Here is a 14,384-nt window from a genome sequence, read left to right as displayed (position 1 = left end):
TCTACAAATATATAAGAACTATTATGTTATCTACTGATATGGGCATGTTAATAATTATACAATAATAATTTTATATATATATATATATATATAGCAGTAATTCATGAGATACTAATATATATGGAGTTCCAAAGCCTTGAGGGAAACTACCTCTAAATTGATGTCCAGCACCCTATGATAAGTAAAACCACAATCTCTTTAGGGTTGAAGTTAGGAGAGAAGTAAGGAATTGGGGCCTAACTATGTGAAATGTCCAATGTATTATGAGTCATTAATCTGCTTCAAATGCATAATAATGTAAATTAATCTTTAAGAATTGACAAGTTTCTTAGTAGAAGTATTACAACTAAGTTAAATTTACATTTCCAAGTGCAATCCAAACCCTAATTGGGAATTGTAGAGAAAATTCAGGTCCTAGTTGGGGACATTACAAAGCCATCACTGTTGGATCAAGATGCACAAGGAAAGTTGGAGAACATAATATTACAGAGAAACGAGAAGAAAACCACAGGAATGTTGGCAGATTGGCATTAAGGGAAGACATCAAGGCAAGCAAAATGGTAGCTTGTGAAGAAAGTGGTGGAACTCTTCCCCAATCTCCTAAATCACAAAGACTTTGTAGGAATGAAAGCTTTCCCAAGAGTCGAGACATGAACCATAAGGATCAATACTGATCTAGTTTGTCAATACAAGTATGAATTCATCATAGCCAAACCTGTAAATAGAGCAGTTTTTTTACAGTAACCAAAATGCCACATACAACAAAGAAGAGTTGCATCAATGTTGGCAGTGATTACAAATGGGTCACAAAGGTATTTAATAGTTGTGCACGTATCTTGGTGGTTTTTCCCAGACATACATATAATTTTTGTGAAACAAAGCCAAAAACTCGGAGTTTCATGAGTGCCTTATGAAATCCTTTGGTGTATGAAAGGACACACTCACATGTTCTGTAAATCAGAGGCATAAGACTCATTTGTATGACGATGAATGTGGAAGTAAAAAACTAGTGAAATAAGATGGTTGAAGAAGTTTGTGCTGCGGATTGTGGTCTTAGACAGCATAGAAGTGGTGCAGAAAGTAGCCTTAGAGAGCATAAGAATAAGCGGCATGTCATAGCATGCTATATTTTAACTCTGTGTAGATATTTTGGTCAAGAATACAAAGTGAAGCTAGACAATCATCATTTCCAAATGAATCTCCCAACAATGAGATTTCTTGGGTGAAAGTACTTCTTTCAACTATTTATGTCGTTGGCCATTCAATACTTTTTCACTTCAATTTTCTGCAACTACAGTATTATTTTAATTCCAAGAACTTGAGAATGTTAATTCTAAACACAAATTGCATCATAACAATTGGAACGGATGCAAGCTATGTAACTTCAAGCAATGTAGATAAGCTTCAGATCCATTGGCAATCAGTTTCTTTGTGAACTACTTAATCCTACTAACTCAATGCTGACAGAAAACAAGTTGTATTCTGACAAACATCCACTTGCTGGTAAATAACTTGTCTCAGACCATTTGGCCCTTCATGAGGCAAAGGGCTTTACAAAGGGGATTATCCAGCAACCTGTTAATCAAGAGTTTTCTTGGAAAATGCATAAAACAAAAATATAGAGATACGTCTCAGTTGCAATTGCAACTACACATCTTGGAAAATGCATACAACAAAAACATTGAGCATGAGAATAGTAACAGTTTTCCAATAGACATGTTTTCAAGAAACGAATGATGTCATCAGTTTTTCACATTTCTGAAAGGCAATTAACTAATTTGACTTGATGGCAACGTATCTTTAATTTTCCCTTCAGATAAATTTTATATATAACAGGAGTATTCTAGTATAGCAACAAGCATTTAAACTCAAAAGTCAAGACCTCAATGTTAAAGGTCATAAAAGTGTGAAATGCATTGCTATTATATTGAAACAATTCACATAGCTGATAAAAAAATCAATTACTAATTGCTGACTGTTATTCAAGATATTTGTTTAAAGCAGGGAATTCTGGGACTTCTCATGGTAGAATACCCTCATTCATTAGCGTAAACTCAAAGTGCAAAAGAAGAAATACCTTGTAATGATGGAACCTTTCTTGATTAGGTGAAGTAAATTCTCCACCTACAAAGAAATCAGTGATAACAGCAATTTACGCCACTCAGAAAAGCAACATTAAAAAATGACAATCAATAATAATACTGGCCATTTTATAGACTTGTAGTTTAAGTAGCTTTCATGATCATTAATCATTACCAAATATGAACAACGAGTTTTTCCATGCAACAGCCTGATGAGCACTCCGAGGGGGCGGACTGTTGGGACTGGAAATTAGCTTCCATTCCTTTTTTTCAGTATTATACCTGAAAAGATCACCATATACAAGAGTCTGCCAATAACCAAAACAAAATTATTGGTACATGATTTTCTTCTCAAAGAAGTTCCAATAGGTAGATACCGATCCAAACTAGTCCAACCTTATGTTTGGGTATACTACCTTATCTCCATTGTAATATTCACCGCCATAAATAATCAGCTCAGTATCCTTTAAAGGATTTACAGTTACCTGCATTTTACACAGCGGTGACCAGTGACTTGCATTTTCTAGATATATAAAAAAAAATTGACAAAATAATATGATAATGCTGTATAATCCAAACGATTAGTTCAATCGTCTACATGCTAAAATCTTTAGATAAAGATTAACCTATCACTTTCTTTATTTTCAACTTTTTCCCTTTTTTTAAATGTGATTGCATCTTTTCATACTAAATATGGATTGAGAAGACACAAGTACCACACACAGATCAATTGCAGTGAGGTAAGAATTTTTTAATGAGAGGTATGTGGTTAAGACACAATGCAGTACTTTCAAGTTTCCTAACTTTTTAAAAAGGACTGACTCAAATTCTACAACATGGAGATGACAAAATAAGTTTTGACCAAGGAACTCTGCTAACAATTTTAATACAAACACTTGAGCATAATTATCAATCAATGACAGACAAATTACATGCAATAGATAAGTTATTGTGAAGGATAACAATCTAGCTTATTGGCTGAACCATTACAATTGAAATGAGGCGAACTTAATGACCCGTATCATGCTTGCATAGACTAATTTGCTTAACTCTGAGACTGAATAATGAAATAAATACAATTAAAATTGGTAAATATGAATTGTTATCCTGCATTTTGTCACCACAAAATGTAGGTAACAGTACGAAACTTTTTCAATTTAGTTTCGCATTTCTCAAAGATAATTCATTATTTAATTGGCCAGCACTGATCAATCAATCGACACCAATTTGCATAATGAATCATTTTACTGAAGGCATTCATCAAGTCATTTTCGTTTTTCATTTTATTAAGCCTATGCTTGATTTTTGAGGCCTTCAATGTCCTTTCTTGCCTTTTTCGTGTGTGATTAATTGCTTTTAGTCTTTTTGTTTCATCCAATTTCTTGCTTTCGGTTTTCCCTTCCATTCGGTATTAGGACTTAACCAGACTTAATGGTCAAAAGATATGACTATGCCCAAAAAGTGGACTCTCAAAGCGGAATCACATATTTAAAATATAGATGTTATATTTTAATGTTGGCATTCACTTTTTGAGAAATAAGACTTAAAAATGACTTTATGTTATGTTTTTAAGTTACTTTATCACTTAAGTGACTATAATGCACTTTATGGGTATATTTTTATGTTGAGTTGCTTCTTAATTTTTCACTAAATTTATCACTATAGTTCTAGTTTAATGTTGAATTTTACTTTATGTTTTATTTTAAAACATCTAAGTTAAATATTATTTTTTGAATAATATTTGCACATGATATATAAACTATATAGTGTAAATATTATTTTTGGCCCCTTTAAGTGATATTAACTCAATAATCAATTAGACCTTTGCTAAATTGGTCACTTAAGTTGTGCAACTCAACTGCATGTCTTTTTTACATGTTTACATGCAAATGCATTTGTAGAATCCAATTTTGGCTTGAAAATGCATATTTTAAATATGTTATGGACTTCTACGAGTCCATTTACATGAAAACTCCCTTCTACATGCAAACAACTTTACATGTAATAGCACTTGTGTGATTTGCTCTAAGAAGCCAAGTTGTGGACTTGAGAAAATAAAAAGTGCATTTTTTACCATGCAATGGACTTCCAAGAGTCTGATTTACATGTAAAATGCCTTTCCAGCCAAACATGTAACACGTAATGGGCCTTGGAGAGTGATTTTGCATTACATGCACATGTAATGACACTCCAAGACCCCATTTTTGCACTCCCAAGCCAAAAACGACCAAGATATGACATCTATTACATATTTTAAATATGTAATAAGGCTGGGAGAGTGTGATTTGCATCTCTAGCTCACATACACACGCATTTTAAATATGTTATTGCATTCCTAGAGACCAGTTTTGCTTCCCAAGCAAAAACATGGGTTTTCAAAGGAAAAATAATATATGTATATGCATCTATAGGGTCCGACTATGCATTCAAACACATGTAAATGGTATTGGAGACCACTTTTTTGCATCCCAACACCAACAACAGCTCATGTATATGCATCTAAAGGGCCATTTTTACACTTCCAAATAGGGGAGGCGTTTTTATTTTTATTTTTGATGCAAGATTTGGCATATAGGGATCACATTTTTCACCAAAGACATCAAAAACAACCCAGATTTTAGCATTTGAAGGGTGCGTTTTTTTCCAAAAATGTCCCAAGAACAAGTTTTATGCAAAAATGTATGAATTACATAGGTTTGTAAGTTGTATTTTTGCCTTCTACATGCAAAAACGCCCTAGTGTTTGAGCAAAGGAGATTGTCATTTGCAACTTTAAATTGGTCAAAATCCATTAAGGTGTTACATGCATTTGCACTTGGAGAACCCAATTTTGTAAAAGACTTGTTCATTTCAAATTCTCTTTCCTCCAATTTGGTTCGTTGAGCTCCAAGTAAGTAGAAGATTTCAACTTTGCATGTATTTCTTGCTTGCTTTGCTATTATTGGCTCATCTTTGTCCATTTGTTCAAAGACATACCATATCTTTTACATTTTTTTCTTTAAATAAGTTGAAATCTTCTCATTACAAATGCTGGAAAATACTCCGAACTCCAAAAATGAAATTGCATGTAAAAGAACATCTTGAAGTTTGTCATGTTTGAGTCAATAGCAAGAGGTAAATTTTTGTTTTGTTCTTAGTTTTGCTTGTTTTTTTGGTTTCTTTTTTGGAAGAAAGTTGAAGAATCCTATCCAAGAATGCAAGTGCATCTACATGCTTTTACTTTTCATGCCAATCCATACTTCATTCATCTTCCAACACATGCAATTACATCCTCCGAACCCCATTACATGTTTACCTCGAGTAAAAATGATGAATTTTTACTACATGTAATTTTATCTAGAGAACTGCTTCTAGGTGAAAGGTCACTCTTTTAAATATCAAAATCATCATTTTTCCCATATTCATATGCTTCCAACTTGCATTCTTGGTTGTCCCAACAAAAGCCCTTTGTTTTTCCACATGCAATCACCCTCCTAAACCCAACTTTGGCCATTTTTGCCCAAATTACACACTGCCTTATTCACTTCCAGCCACCAAATGTGTTAAACAAGTATCTAATCCATACTATGAACACTCACCTTTCATAGACTTGTCATCAATTCTCAAAATCTCAAAGCTTTCATGGATTCAATCCCATTGAAAATTTCATGTTGCAGCAAGTTAAGATATGTCAGAATTTCTACAAAGAATGGAGACATCAAGTAAAGAAGGCGTGTTTTGAATCAAAAGAAGCAATAATTCATTTGGTCTCCATTTTCCCAATGGCTATCTGAGAACCTAAGTTTGCATGGGAATGCATTAAGCACTTTCTTTAAAAATATATATATATATAAATAATAATTTATAGGCGTTGATAATAAGTGATTCTAAGTTTACATCCAAACTCCATCGAGAAGGTTATCAAAGTGTCGAAGACTCCAGATTGTGCCAATCTACAAAGGGGAAATCATGACAACTCAAACAAGAAAATGCTTAATCACGTCAAGCTTTCAAATGCAAACTAGAAACACAACAAAGAGAATGCAGTGGTGCGAAATACAGGAATCCCCGATCCCACGATCATCATGAAGAACAAGGCTTTTGTTGATAATCTATAGGATTGATTCATTCAGAATCAACAACTTCAACATTTCCTTCAAGTGTTTTTCACTTTTGTAGTTGGAGAAAATGAATTGCATACGATGCAATTACATGCAATTCAATTGCATGTTCTCATGACATATAATCAAATAATTCTTCTCACCTAGTTTTACCAGGTCAAAGTGATTGAGTTGCTCCCACTTTTTCCTCCTTTTTCTCACTTTGTTTCCCATATAAAAAGTGTCTCCCTCATTGTAAAAATCATCTTTTATTGTATGCAAGAAAGCTATGAAGAATTGTGCAAGCATAACTTTAATTGTGTAGTACCATTTGAAGAAAAGTGAATACAAAGAAACAATTGGATTTGAAACTTTGATTGAGAGCAATTGTGATAGTGCAAGTTGGAAGCATTGACTGTAATTTGTGTCTGTTATCTTTGATTCATGTTATTGTTGTACGTTTTAAATAATTGAGCAAAACGAGTTAAGAAACAATCGGAGCCGAAGCTTTGACTGGGAGTGATTGTGTTTACACAAACTAGAAGCTTTGACTGTAGCTTGTATTACCTTCTCAATTCACAAAAGTACTTAGAATTTCCATACTTCTAGAAGTCTTTGCACCCCAATGGTAGAGGTTTTTCTTATAGAATAGATTAAAACTAGAAATAAGTTATAGAATAGAAATCATCTACTTCTAGAAGTCTTTACACCTTAGTGATAGTGATTTTTCTTATAAATTAGACAAACAAGACTTTGAGCCAAATCGCTACGCTCCCAATCAGCCTTTGAGTTGGTGTTGGATTATCGGTATCACCGTTTCCAGCTATTAGATAGAAGTGTAGTTAAGAGATTTAATCTTGTCCTTAGTCTTTGAGTTCGTGTTGGATTATCAGTATCACCGTTTCTAGTTATTAGGTAGAAGGGTTGTTTAGAGATTTAATCTTGCCCATTACTCACTTTGCAGGTAAGTGGATTCTTTCCTGAAAGCTAAGAGGAAAAAATATGGTTATGCCTCATACAAAAATCTCTCAGCTTCTTGCTTATCTTGAGTTGATCGAAAAAATGATGACGAGGAGCCTTCCCTTAAAGGTAGGAAAGACTCTGTTTCATACGTTGTGGCTGGTCTAGCTATTTTGCAATTGGATTTGAACAAACTTTCGGTTGCAAAATATCCACCCAATAAGAATTCCTTAGAGAAAGAAAAAAAAAATAACAAAAATCTTCATCTTTGTTGTTTTTAAAAAGCATTGAACAAAGTTCACTATGTATTTTACATTGAGTTTTAAGAAAATGGAGATATGATTAGCATGTGACAATCATAAAAAAAATGCAATTATAGGCTTTTACCCAATACAAACATCCTTAGAAGTATAATTATTCCATTTCATGAATATGCAAATTCGAGTAGAATGAAGAAGTTCTAAACAATATTTGCAAAATGAGAGCGGAATAATGATTATTTTCTTGAACAACTTTGAGAAAGAATAGAATTCCCACTTCAGAGCAACCAAAACCAAATACATTCAATAAGATATAAAAGTGACATGTCTGTTGGGTGAATATTTTGCAACTGACAGTTTTGGGCAAAAATCCAATCACAAAATAGGATGACCAACCACAACATGTGTGAGACAGAGTCTCTTCTACCTTAAAAGGAAGGCTCCCCCTTCTCACCATTCCTTGGATCAACTCAAGGTAAGCAAGAAGTCAAAAGATTTTGTAAAAAGACTGTTACCAATATCCTTTTTTTTAATCCACTTACTCGTGGAGCGAGTAATGGGCAGAGTGAATCTCTAACTACACTTCTATCTAAAGCTAGAAGCGGTGATACCAATAAACTAACTCAAATGCTAGTTGAAACTGTACTAGTTTGGCTCTAAGTTCGGTCGTACTTCTATATGGAAAAAGCTTTACAAATGGGGCACAAAGACTTCCAAAAGTAAAGATATCGTAACTATTTGCTATTTTGCGAATTAAGAAAGAAATATAAGCTACAGACAAAGCTTCTAGCTATATATTTCCACAATTGCTCCTGGTCAAAGCTCCGGCTCCAATTGCTTCTTAACTCTTTTATATTCAATTACTAAAAATGCAAGATAACATGAATCAAAGATAACGTATGTGAATTACAGACAAAGCTTCCAATTCACATAAGTATCAATCTCACTCAATCAAAGTTAAGTCCAAATTGCTCCTTTGTATTCATTTTTCTCTCAAAATAGTGCTACACAAACAAAGTTCTACTAGCACAATTTCTCCAGAGCTCTCTTGCATACAATAAAGATAAAAGATGATTTTTACAATGAGGGGGCACTCTTTTATATAGGCACAGGAGTTGAGAAAAAAATGGAGGAAAAAGTGGGAGCAACTCAACCAACTTTGACCTAGTGTAACTAAACGAGAAATTATAGAGTTACATGCAACTGCACATGCAACTCGTATTACATGTAATTATATTTTTTATGTAATGCATCCTCTTAGACCTACAAATAGAAATAAAAACAAAAACAACAATCTTAAAGATTGTTTTTTCGTGTCTTGAACTTGATGATGATATCACGCACTATAGGAAGATCAGCAATCTCCATTGTTTTTGATATGGCTTCAATCCTTACTACATCTGCATACGCTGATTGTACAACCTTGAAATTTGTTGCCAGAGAATCTAATAAGTGCTTTGTCGAGGATTTATACAAGACAAACCTGTTCATCGTGTGCAAACCAAAGTCTTCAAAATCCACGTCAGCATTGATCCTGATTATATATTCTAAGCTTCCCTTTTCAACTGCAATGAGATTACCAGATTCATCAAGAACCTGGCATCCCATTTGTTCCAAATCACAAGTAACACCTGTTTCAACCGCCTGGCAATCTCCAAGGGCTATCTGCAACTTTGTAATCAGCTTCCCCAATGTCTCTTTGTAGCTAATAAGTCCTTGAAATCTGAAGAACATTTCACATGACAGAAGAATGTCACATGAGACCGAGGCATCCAGATCAAATTTTGTCATTTCATCCCAATCATTGAGGATTTCTTTCAAATCATCTGCTTCTCGAGTCAAAGAAGAGATCAAGTTTCGCTCCATTTCATTCATCTCTTTGACACGCCTAAGAACTACAAATGTTTATGTGATGGCTTGAACTCCTTCAGAGATGATTTCTCCTATCCAAGACTTGGCGGCTTCAATCAGTTTTCTCTCCTTGGATGTCTGAGACATAACAACGGCACTCTGAGAAGATTGTTTCTGGATGACCTCATTCAAGCAATAAACCTCCTGTTTGAGTTGATTTTTCTTCTCTCATAGCTCATGATTGCTTTTTGATACATTAGCCAATGCATCTTGAGCATCTTGTAAACAACTCAGGCGTGATTGTTTCTCGATTTCAACCTTAGTGAACTTGTAATCAGAACAAGTAGATCTTCAACAGGTTTGTCCACCAAGGGGTCAACAACTTCAACAAATTTGGTTTTATCCAAATCCACCAAAATCCTTGAAACAATCTTACCTTTCAAAGATTTAGATTTGGTTTTCTTGACAGGGAGATTATCTAGAGGTACAACCACTTTTCTTCTCTTTGTTGTTATTCTACTCAATCATGCAGGCAAACTGAAACTTCCATCCGTGGAAGCAGGTATAGTAGAGACCATTGGCATTGATCCAGATTGTATCTCCATCATGACTGAACAAGATTCAATCTGCATAGCTGAATGAATAGGAGCATGATGAGAGGACTCCATCATGAAAAGCTCAAAACCCATCAAAGATGTATCAAGTTGGGAAACTTGACCACTTGTAAGAGTTGCAAAATCCTCAAACACATTTTCCAAATGTTCATATTGTTCATTTGCAAAGATGAGAGGAGCAACAAAAGAAATAAAAAGAGCCATTGTATTACTTTCGAGACTAGAATAGAAGGTGTGAAAACAATGGAGAATGAATTCACATCATTATCCACTTCATCCAAAAAAGGTGCTTTGTGCACAGATGGCGTACAAGTTTGTGCAAGCCTTGGGGGAGATATGATTATGACTTCCCCTTCTTCGTCCTCATCCTCTTCATCCGATTATGTCCCCAATTCTTCCTCTAATTCTTGAACTGGTTCAAAGATTTGAGATGACTTAGATCCCTTTCTGCCCTTTAACTTGAATTTAAGGGAATCCTTAGCATCATAAGAGGAAGCACCATCTTTCCATGTAATTTCCAGCTGTGACTTCTTCCTAGGAGGGCCAAAGCTTCCACAATCCAAACCCATCTTAGGATTTACTCTTTTTAGGCCTTTAATCTTCAACCACTTGTTAGTGTTTACCAAAATGGATTGAAATCTATCCTAGATAGATGTACCTTCTTTCCATTGCCACTGAATAGGAAAAGGGCACCTCTTATCAAAGTTGGCTTGATGGAATTTTGAATCAAGAATGTTGTCATCATCTTCAACTTGGAAATCTGACGAAATCTACAACATGTTAAGATTGATTATTTGCTGCAAGGTTAATATGCAGTAGTCCATCTTCATTACGTCTAACTTCGTTCTCATACCAATCTAGACATTCTCAATGCGATGAATATGTGTGAATCCCCTTTTCATTTGAGAATTCAATTCTCGATAATCAAAATCAAATCAAGTTTTGAACTTCTTCAAAGTAATCAACTGCAACTCTACTTCTATATTCTTCGCTTTGTGCACAGAGTTGATTGAGTAGTTGTCAATTGCTAAGGGTTTGGCTAAAGTAATACCAAAACCAAGCCTATGCATAGCATGTTGATCACTCTGCACTTCCATGCGCTGTCTGGCTAGCTCCATCAAGATGATTCGAGCTATAGCATACCTAGGCAAGGTATACAATTCGCCTTTAAAATACCCAACTCTTAAGTATGTAAAGGTTGGAAACTGAATGAAAATATAATTGTATTAATTCACCTTTTTCACATGCTGCATCAAATACCCTTTTGATGGATAATTATTTAGCAAATAAACACCGAAAATGCCCAAAGAAAGCATCTTGGACTCTTCTGTAATGAAATTTACTATTAACCAGAGTGATCTGGTCATAGTAATCCCAAACTTCTCAAGACGATCTCCTTTGGTTGAGAGACCAGAGAAAGATCCCATTATAGTAGCAATGTAGACGAGGTAGGAGTTCATGTAAAAGGGTGTTGAAGTTCCTACGTTAGGCAACTACTGGCAAAGTGCAGTGCTAATCAACTCTCCCCAAAAGATGTGTTCTCTATTTTCCATGATTTGGAAGATAAACTTGTACATCCATGGCTCAAAATCAATAGAATGTTTGAGACCGCAAACTCTGTTGAGTAGAATGATGAGATCTTTTTATTCTTGTTTGAAGTTAGACTGATGAACAGTCTTTGACCATCTTGAGAAGTTATTTCTTTTATTGTCTAACCAATAATCAACTTTCTTCACATTCCAGCTTGCCAAAGATGATTCTTTGGTCAGATCTACACACTCTGCATTGTGTGGTACCTTGAAGATCTACTCAATGACCTCAGGGTCAATACTGATTACAACCTTGTCGTTAGCATCCTTGATTGTCTTTGATTTTGGACTGAAACATCTTGCACATCCAAGAACGAAATCGGGTTCCATCGCAGCCATAGGAAATGCAGACACCAAGTGAATGTGACTTCTTTTGATGCGCTTCATCTCGTGACCAACAGGAGTTTCTACTCTCCGCAGAAAATCAGCCACATCCACATGACCAATCTTCATGTCCATCACATTATCAAGAGCAGATGCAATTGATGCTAGAGTTGCATGAGCCAACTCTTTATCAAATTGATAATTCATCTTGCCTTTGGATTTTGATTTTGATGGTGAGGGCATCTCTTGCGCTTGCACCGTAACACAAAAATCCCAAAATATAAACACATCATCAGAGGGAATCGCCATACAAGTTGATTCTCGATGAACAACAAAGATTCAAAAATGGATTGGAGACTTTATAAATCCGATGAAATGATCTCAAAAAGAAATTATATACATATGCAGTGAATGGAGATGAAATGTGAATGGAAACGGAATGCAGAATGAAGTGTTATGAAGGTGGAAAATGGAAGATGGAAAGAAATGAAATGAAATGAAAATGTGTGAAGGTGGAATGCATGGGAATGTATGTGAATGAAGATTGCTGATTTTCAAACATGACTTAGGGTCTTCAAGACATTATTGCATGAAAAATGACTACATGTAAGTGTAACATGTACCGAGGAATGAAAGATGAGATGAGATACGAATGCGGATAGAGGATGAACTTTTACATGCAAGTGCGGATAACGAATGAGATGCGAAGCATGGAAAGATGGAAAAACATGTATTTGCTCATGAAAACTTGAGTGCATATGGAGAGATGTAAATGGGAAACGGAAGAGGGACAATGAACTTTATAGTCATCTTTGGTGAAAAGGTGAAGTCAAAGTACATGGAAGATGAAAATGACATATTTTTGACTTTTCAAAAAATGACTTAAGTCAAAAATAGGGTTTTGAGATGCAATTACACGTAAGGATTTTCGTGTAATTTTGTCATGCAAGTGAATACGGAAAGTGAGATGAGTGAAAATGGAAGTGGAAAATGAGATTACATGCATGTGCAGATGGTGAATGAGATGGAAAACATGTAAATCGCATTTGTCGAATGAGATGTTTAGTGTTGTGACATGGAAGATGGAAGTGGAACGTGATGATGCTTTCGCATGAAGTGAAACAAGAACAAGTTCTTGGGAAATAACTTGTAACTTCTCCAACGTGGTGAAAACTAGAAAGCAAGCACACAACACAAAAACTTCAAAAGAAAAACGTACCTTTGGAAAATGACTCAAACATGTCAATATGCAAAGCACTTCAACATACAATTTCGAATTTGGAGTTTGGAGAAAAACCAAAAACATGAAAATAAACAATTTCTTCATTTTAATCGAGAAAAATGCACTTTCCATGGTATTGATTTCAACAAGTGGCGATCATCAAGCAATAATGTGCATAAAATCAACAAGATAAGCACACATTAAATAGCAAAAAAGAAATTGTCCACTTACATGAAGATTAAGTGCCAAAAATGGTGGAGGAAAATGCTCCAATGTTGAAAACTTCTTCAAAAAACACTTTAAATTTTTCAAACTTTGCAATCGAAACGGAGAAGGCAGCAAATAAGGCATTTCAAATGGACGATGCCAAAACGTGCCCTATTCTTGCTCTAAAAACCAACGTTTTTGATATGCACATGCTATGGGACTTTTTTGGCAAAATCATTTTTCTCAAGATGTGAGATCAAAACGTTTTGGCTTCCAAAAGCCAAAACGTTTACCAAGATGCAATGAAAACACCAAAAAAGACCAAAACGATTCCTCTTGGAGCAAAAATGTGAGCTAAAAATGATGCATTTTGAATTTTTTTTCCAAAAACGTGCCCTTGGAGGGAGTTTGGAAAAATGTTTTTTAGCAAGATGAATTGATTTCCATTGCTTAAAAACCCATGGCTAAGCAAAAACGACCCTAGTAAAGAAGATTTTGTGAAAAACCATGAAGTAAATATCTCACAATCTTCAAAATCGGGTTCTTGAATGCTCTTTGCATGTGTTCTTCCAAAAATAGGTTTCTTGGGAGCAAATATACAAACATAAGATGCAAATCGCACCTTTTGAGATGGATTGCATATTTTAAGAATTCCTCATAATGCAAATCACACCTTTTGGAAGGCATGGCATGTTTTAAAATATGCATTTGATGAAAATCGCACCTTTTGGAATGGATTGCATATTTTAAGTGAAAGCTCATGTTTTGGATGCAATAGCACATTTAAGTCATAAAACTCACCTTTAAATGAAATGGCACCAAAAAGGTCCACTTTTGATGACCTTATGTTTCTAAGATGGAACTTTATACGCAATAACATGTAAAATGTCCACTTTTGATGGATTTTACATGTAATGGCATATAAAATGTCCATTTTTGATAAAGTGATTAAATAAGCATATGTCAATTTAATTTCATTAAATTGTTGCTTAAATGGGGCATAAACCATATTTACATATCATATTAAAAATATAACATATAAATATCATTTATAAAGTAACATTTAAATGAGCATTTGATTTAAATGTCAAAAATTAAACTGAACTATATAGTTAATATAGTCACTTTAAGTGAAAAATCAAAAAGTAGCTCAACTTAAAATTATAACATAAAGTGCGCTATAGCTACTTTAAGTGAA

General features: G+C 34.5%; 1 protein-coding gene across 4 annotated transcripts in view; it reads right to left on the bottom strand.

Moving 5' to 3' along the window:
• Positions 1-14,384, bottom strand: part of LOC149567301 (Galactose oxidase/kelch repeat superfamily protein) — a 228,799-nt gene that overhangs the window by 187,647 nt on the left and 26,768 nt on the right. For all 4 annotated transcript variants that reach the window (XM_089820483.1, XM_089820480.1, XM_089820481.1 and 1 more), the window contains exons 3-5: positions 2,498-2,566; positions 2,257-2,389; positions 2,078-2,124 (exon numbers count right to left, since the gene is read on the bottom strand). In XM_089820483.1, coding sequence (XP_089676609.1) covers positions 2,078-2,124; positions 2,257-2,389; positions 2,498-2,566 — 249 coding nt within the window. The remainder of the gene's footprint in view (positions 1-2,077; positions 2,125-2,256; positions 2,390-2,497; positions 2,567-14,384) is intronic.

The sequence above is a fragment of the Cupressus sempervirens genome, chromosome 3, assembly GCF_028749045.1.
Source record: "Cupressus sempervirens isolate cs-2001-9-10 chromosome 3, ASM2874904v1, whole genome shotgun sequence".
Taxonomy (NCBI): domain Eukaryota; kingdom Viridiplantae; phylum Streptophyta; class Pinopsida; order Cupressales; family Cupressaceae; genus Cupressus; species Cupressus sempervirens.
Note: the sequence above shows the minus strand (reverse complement) of the source record. Positions and strands in the feature narration are given on the sequence as shown.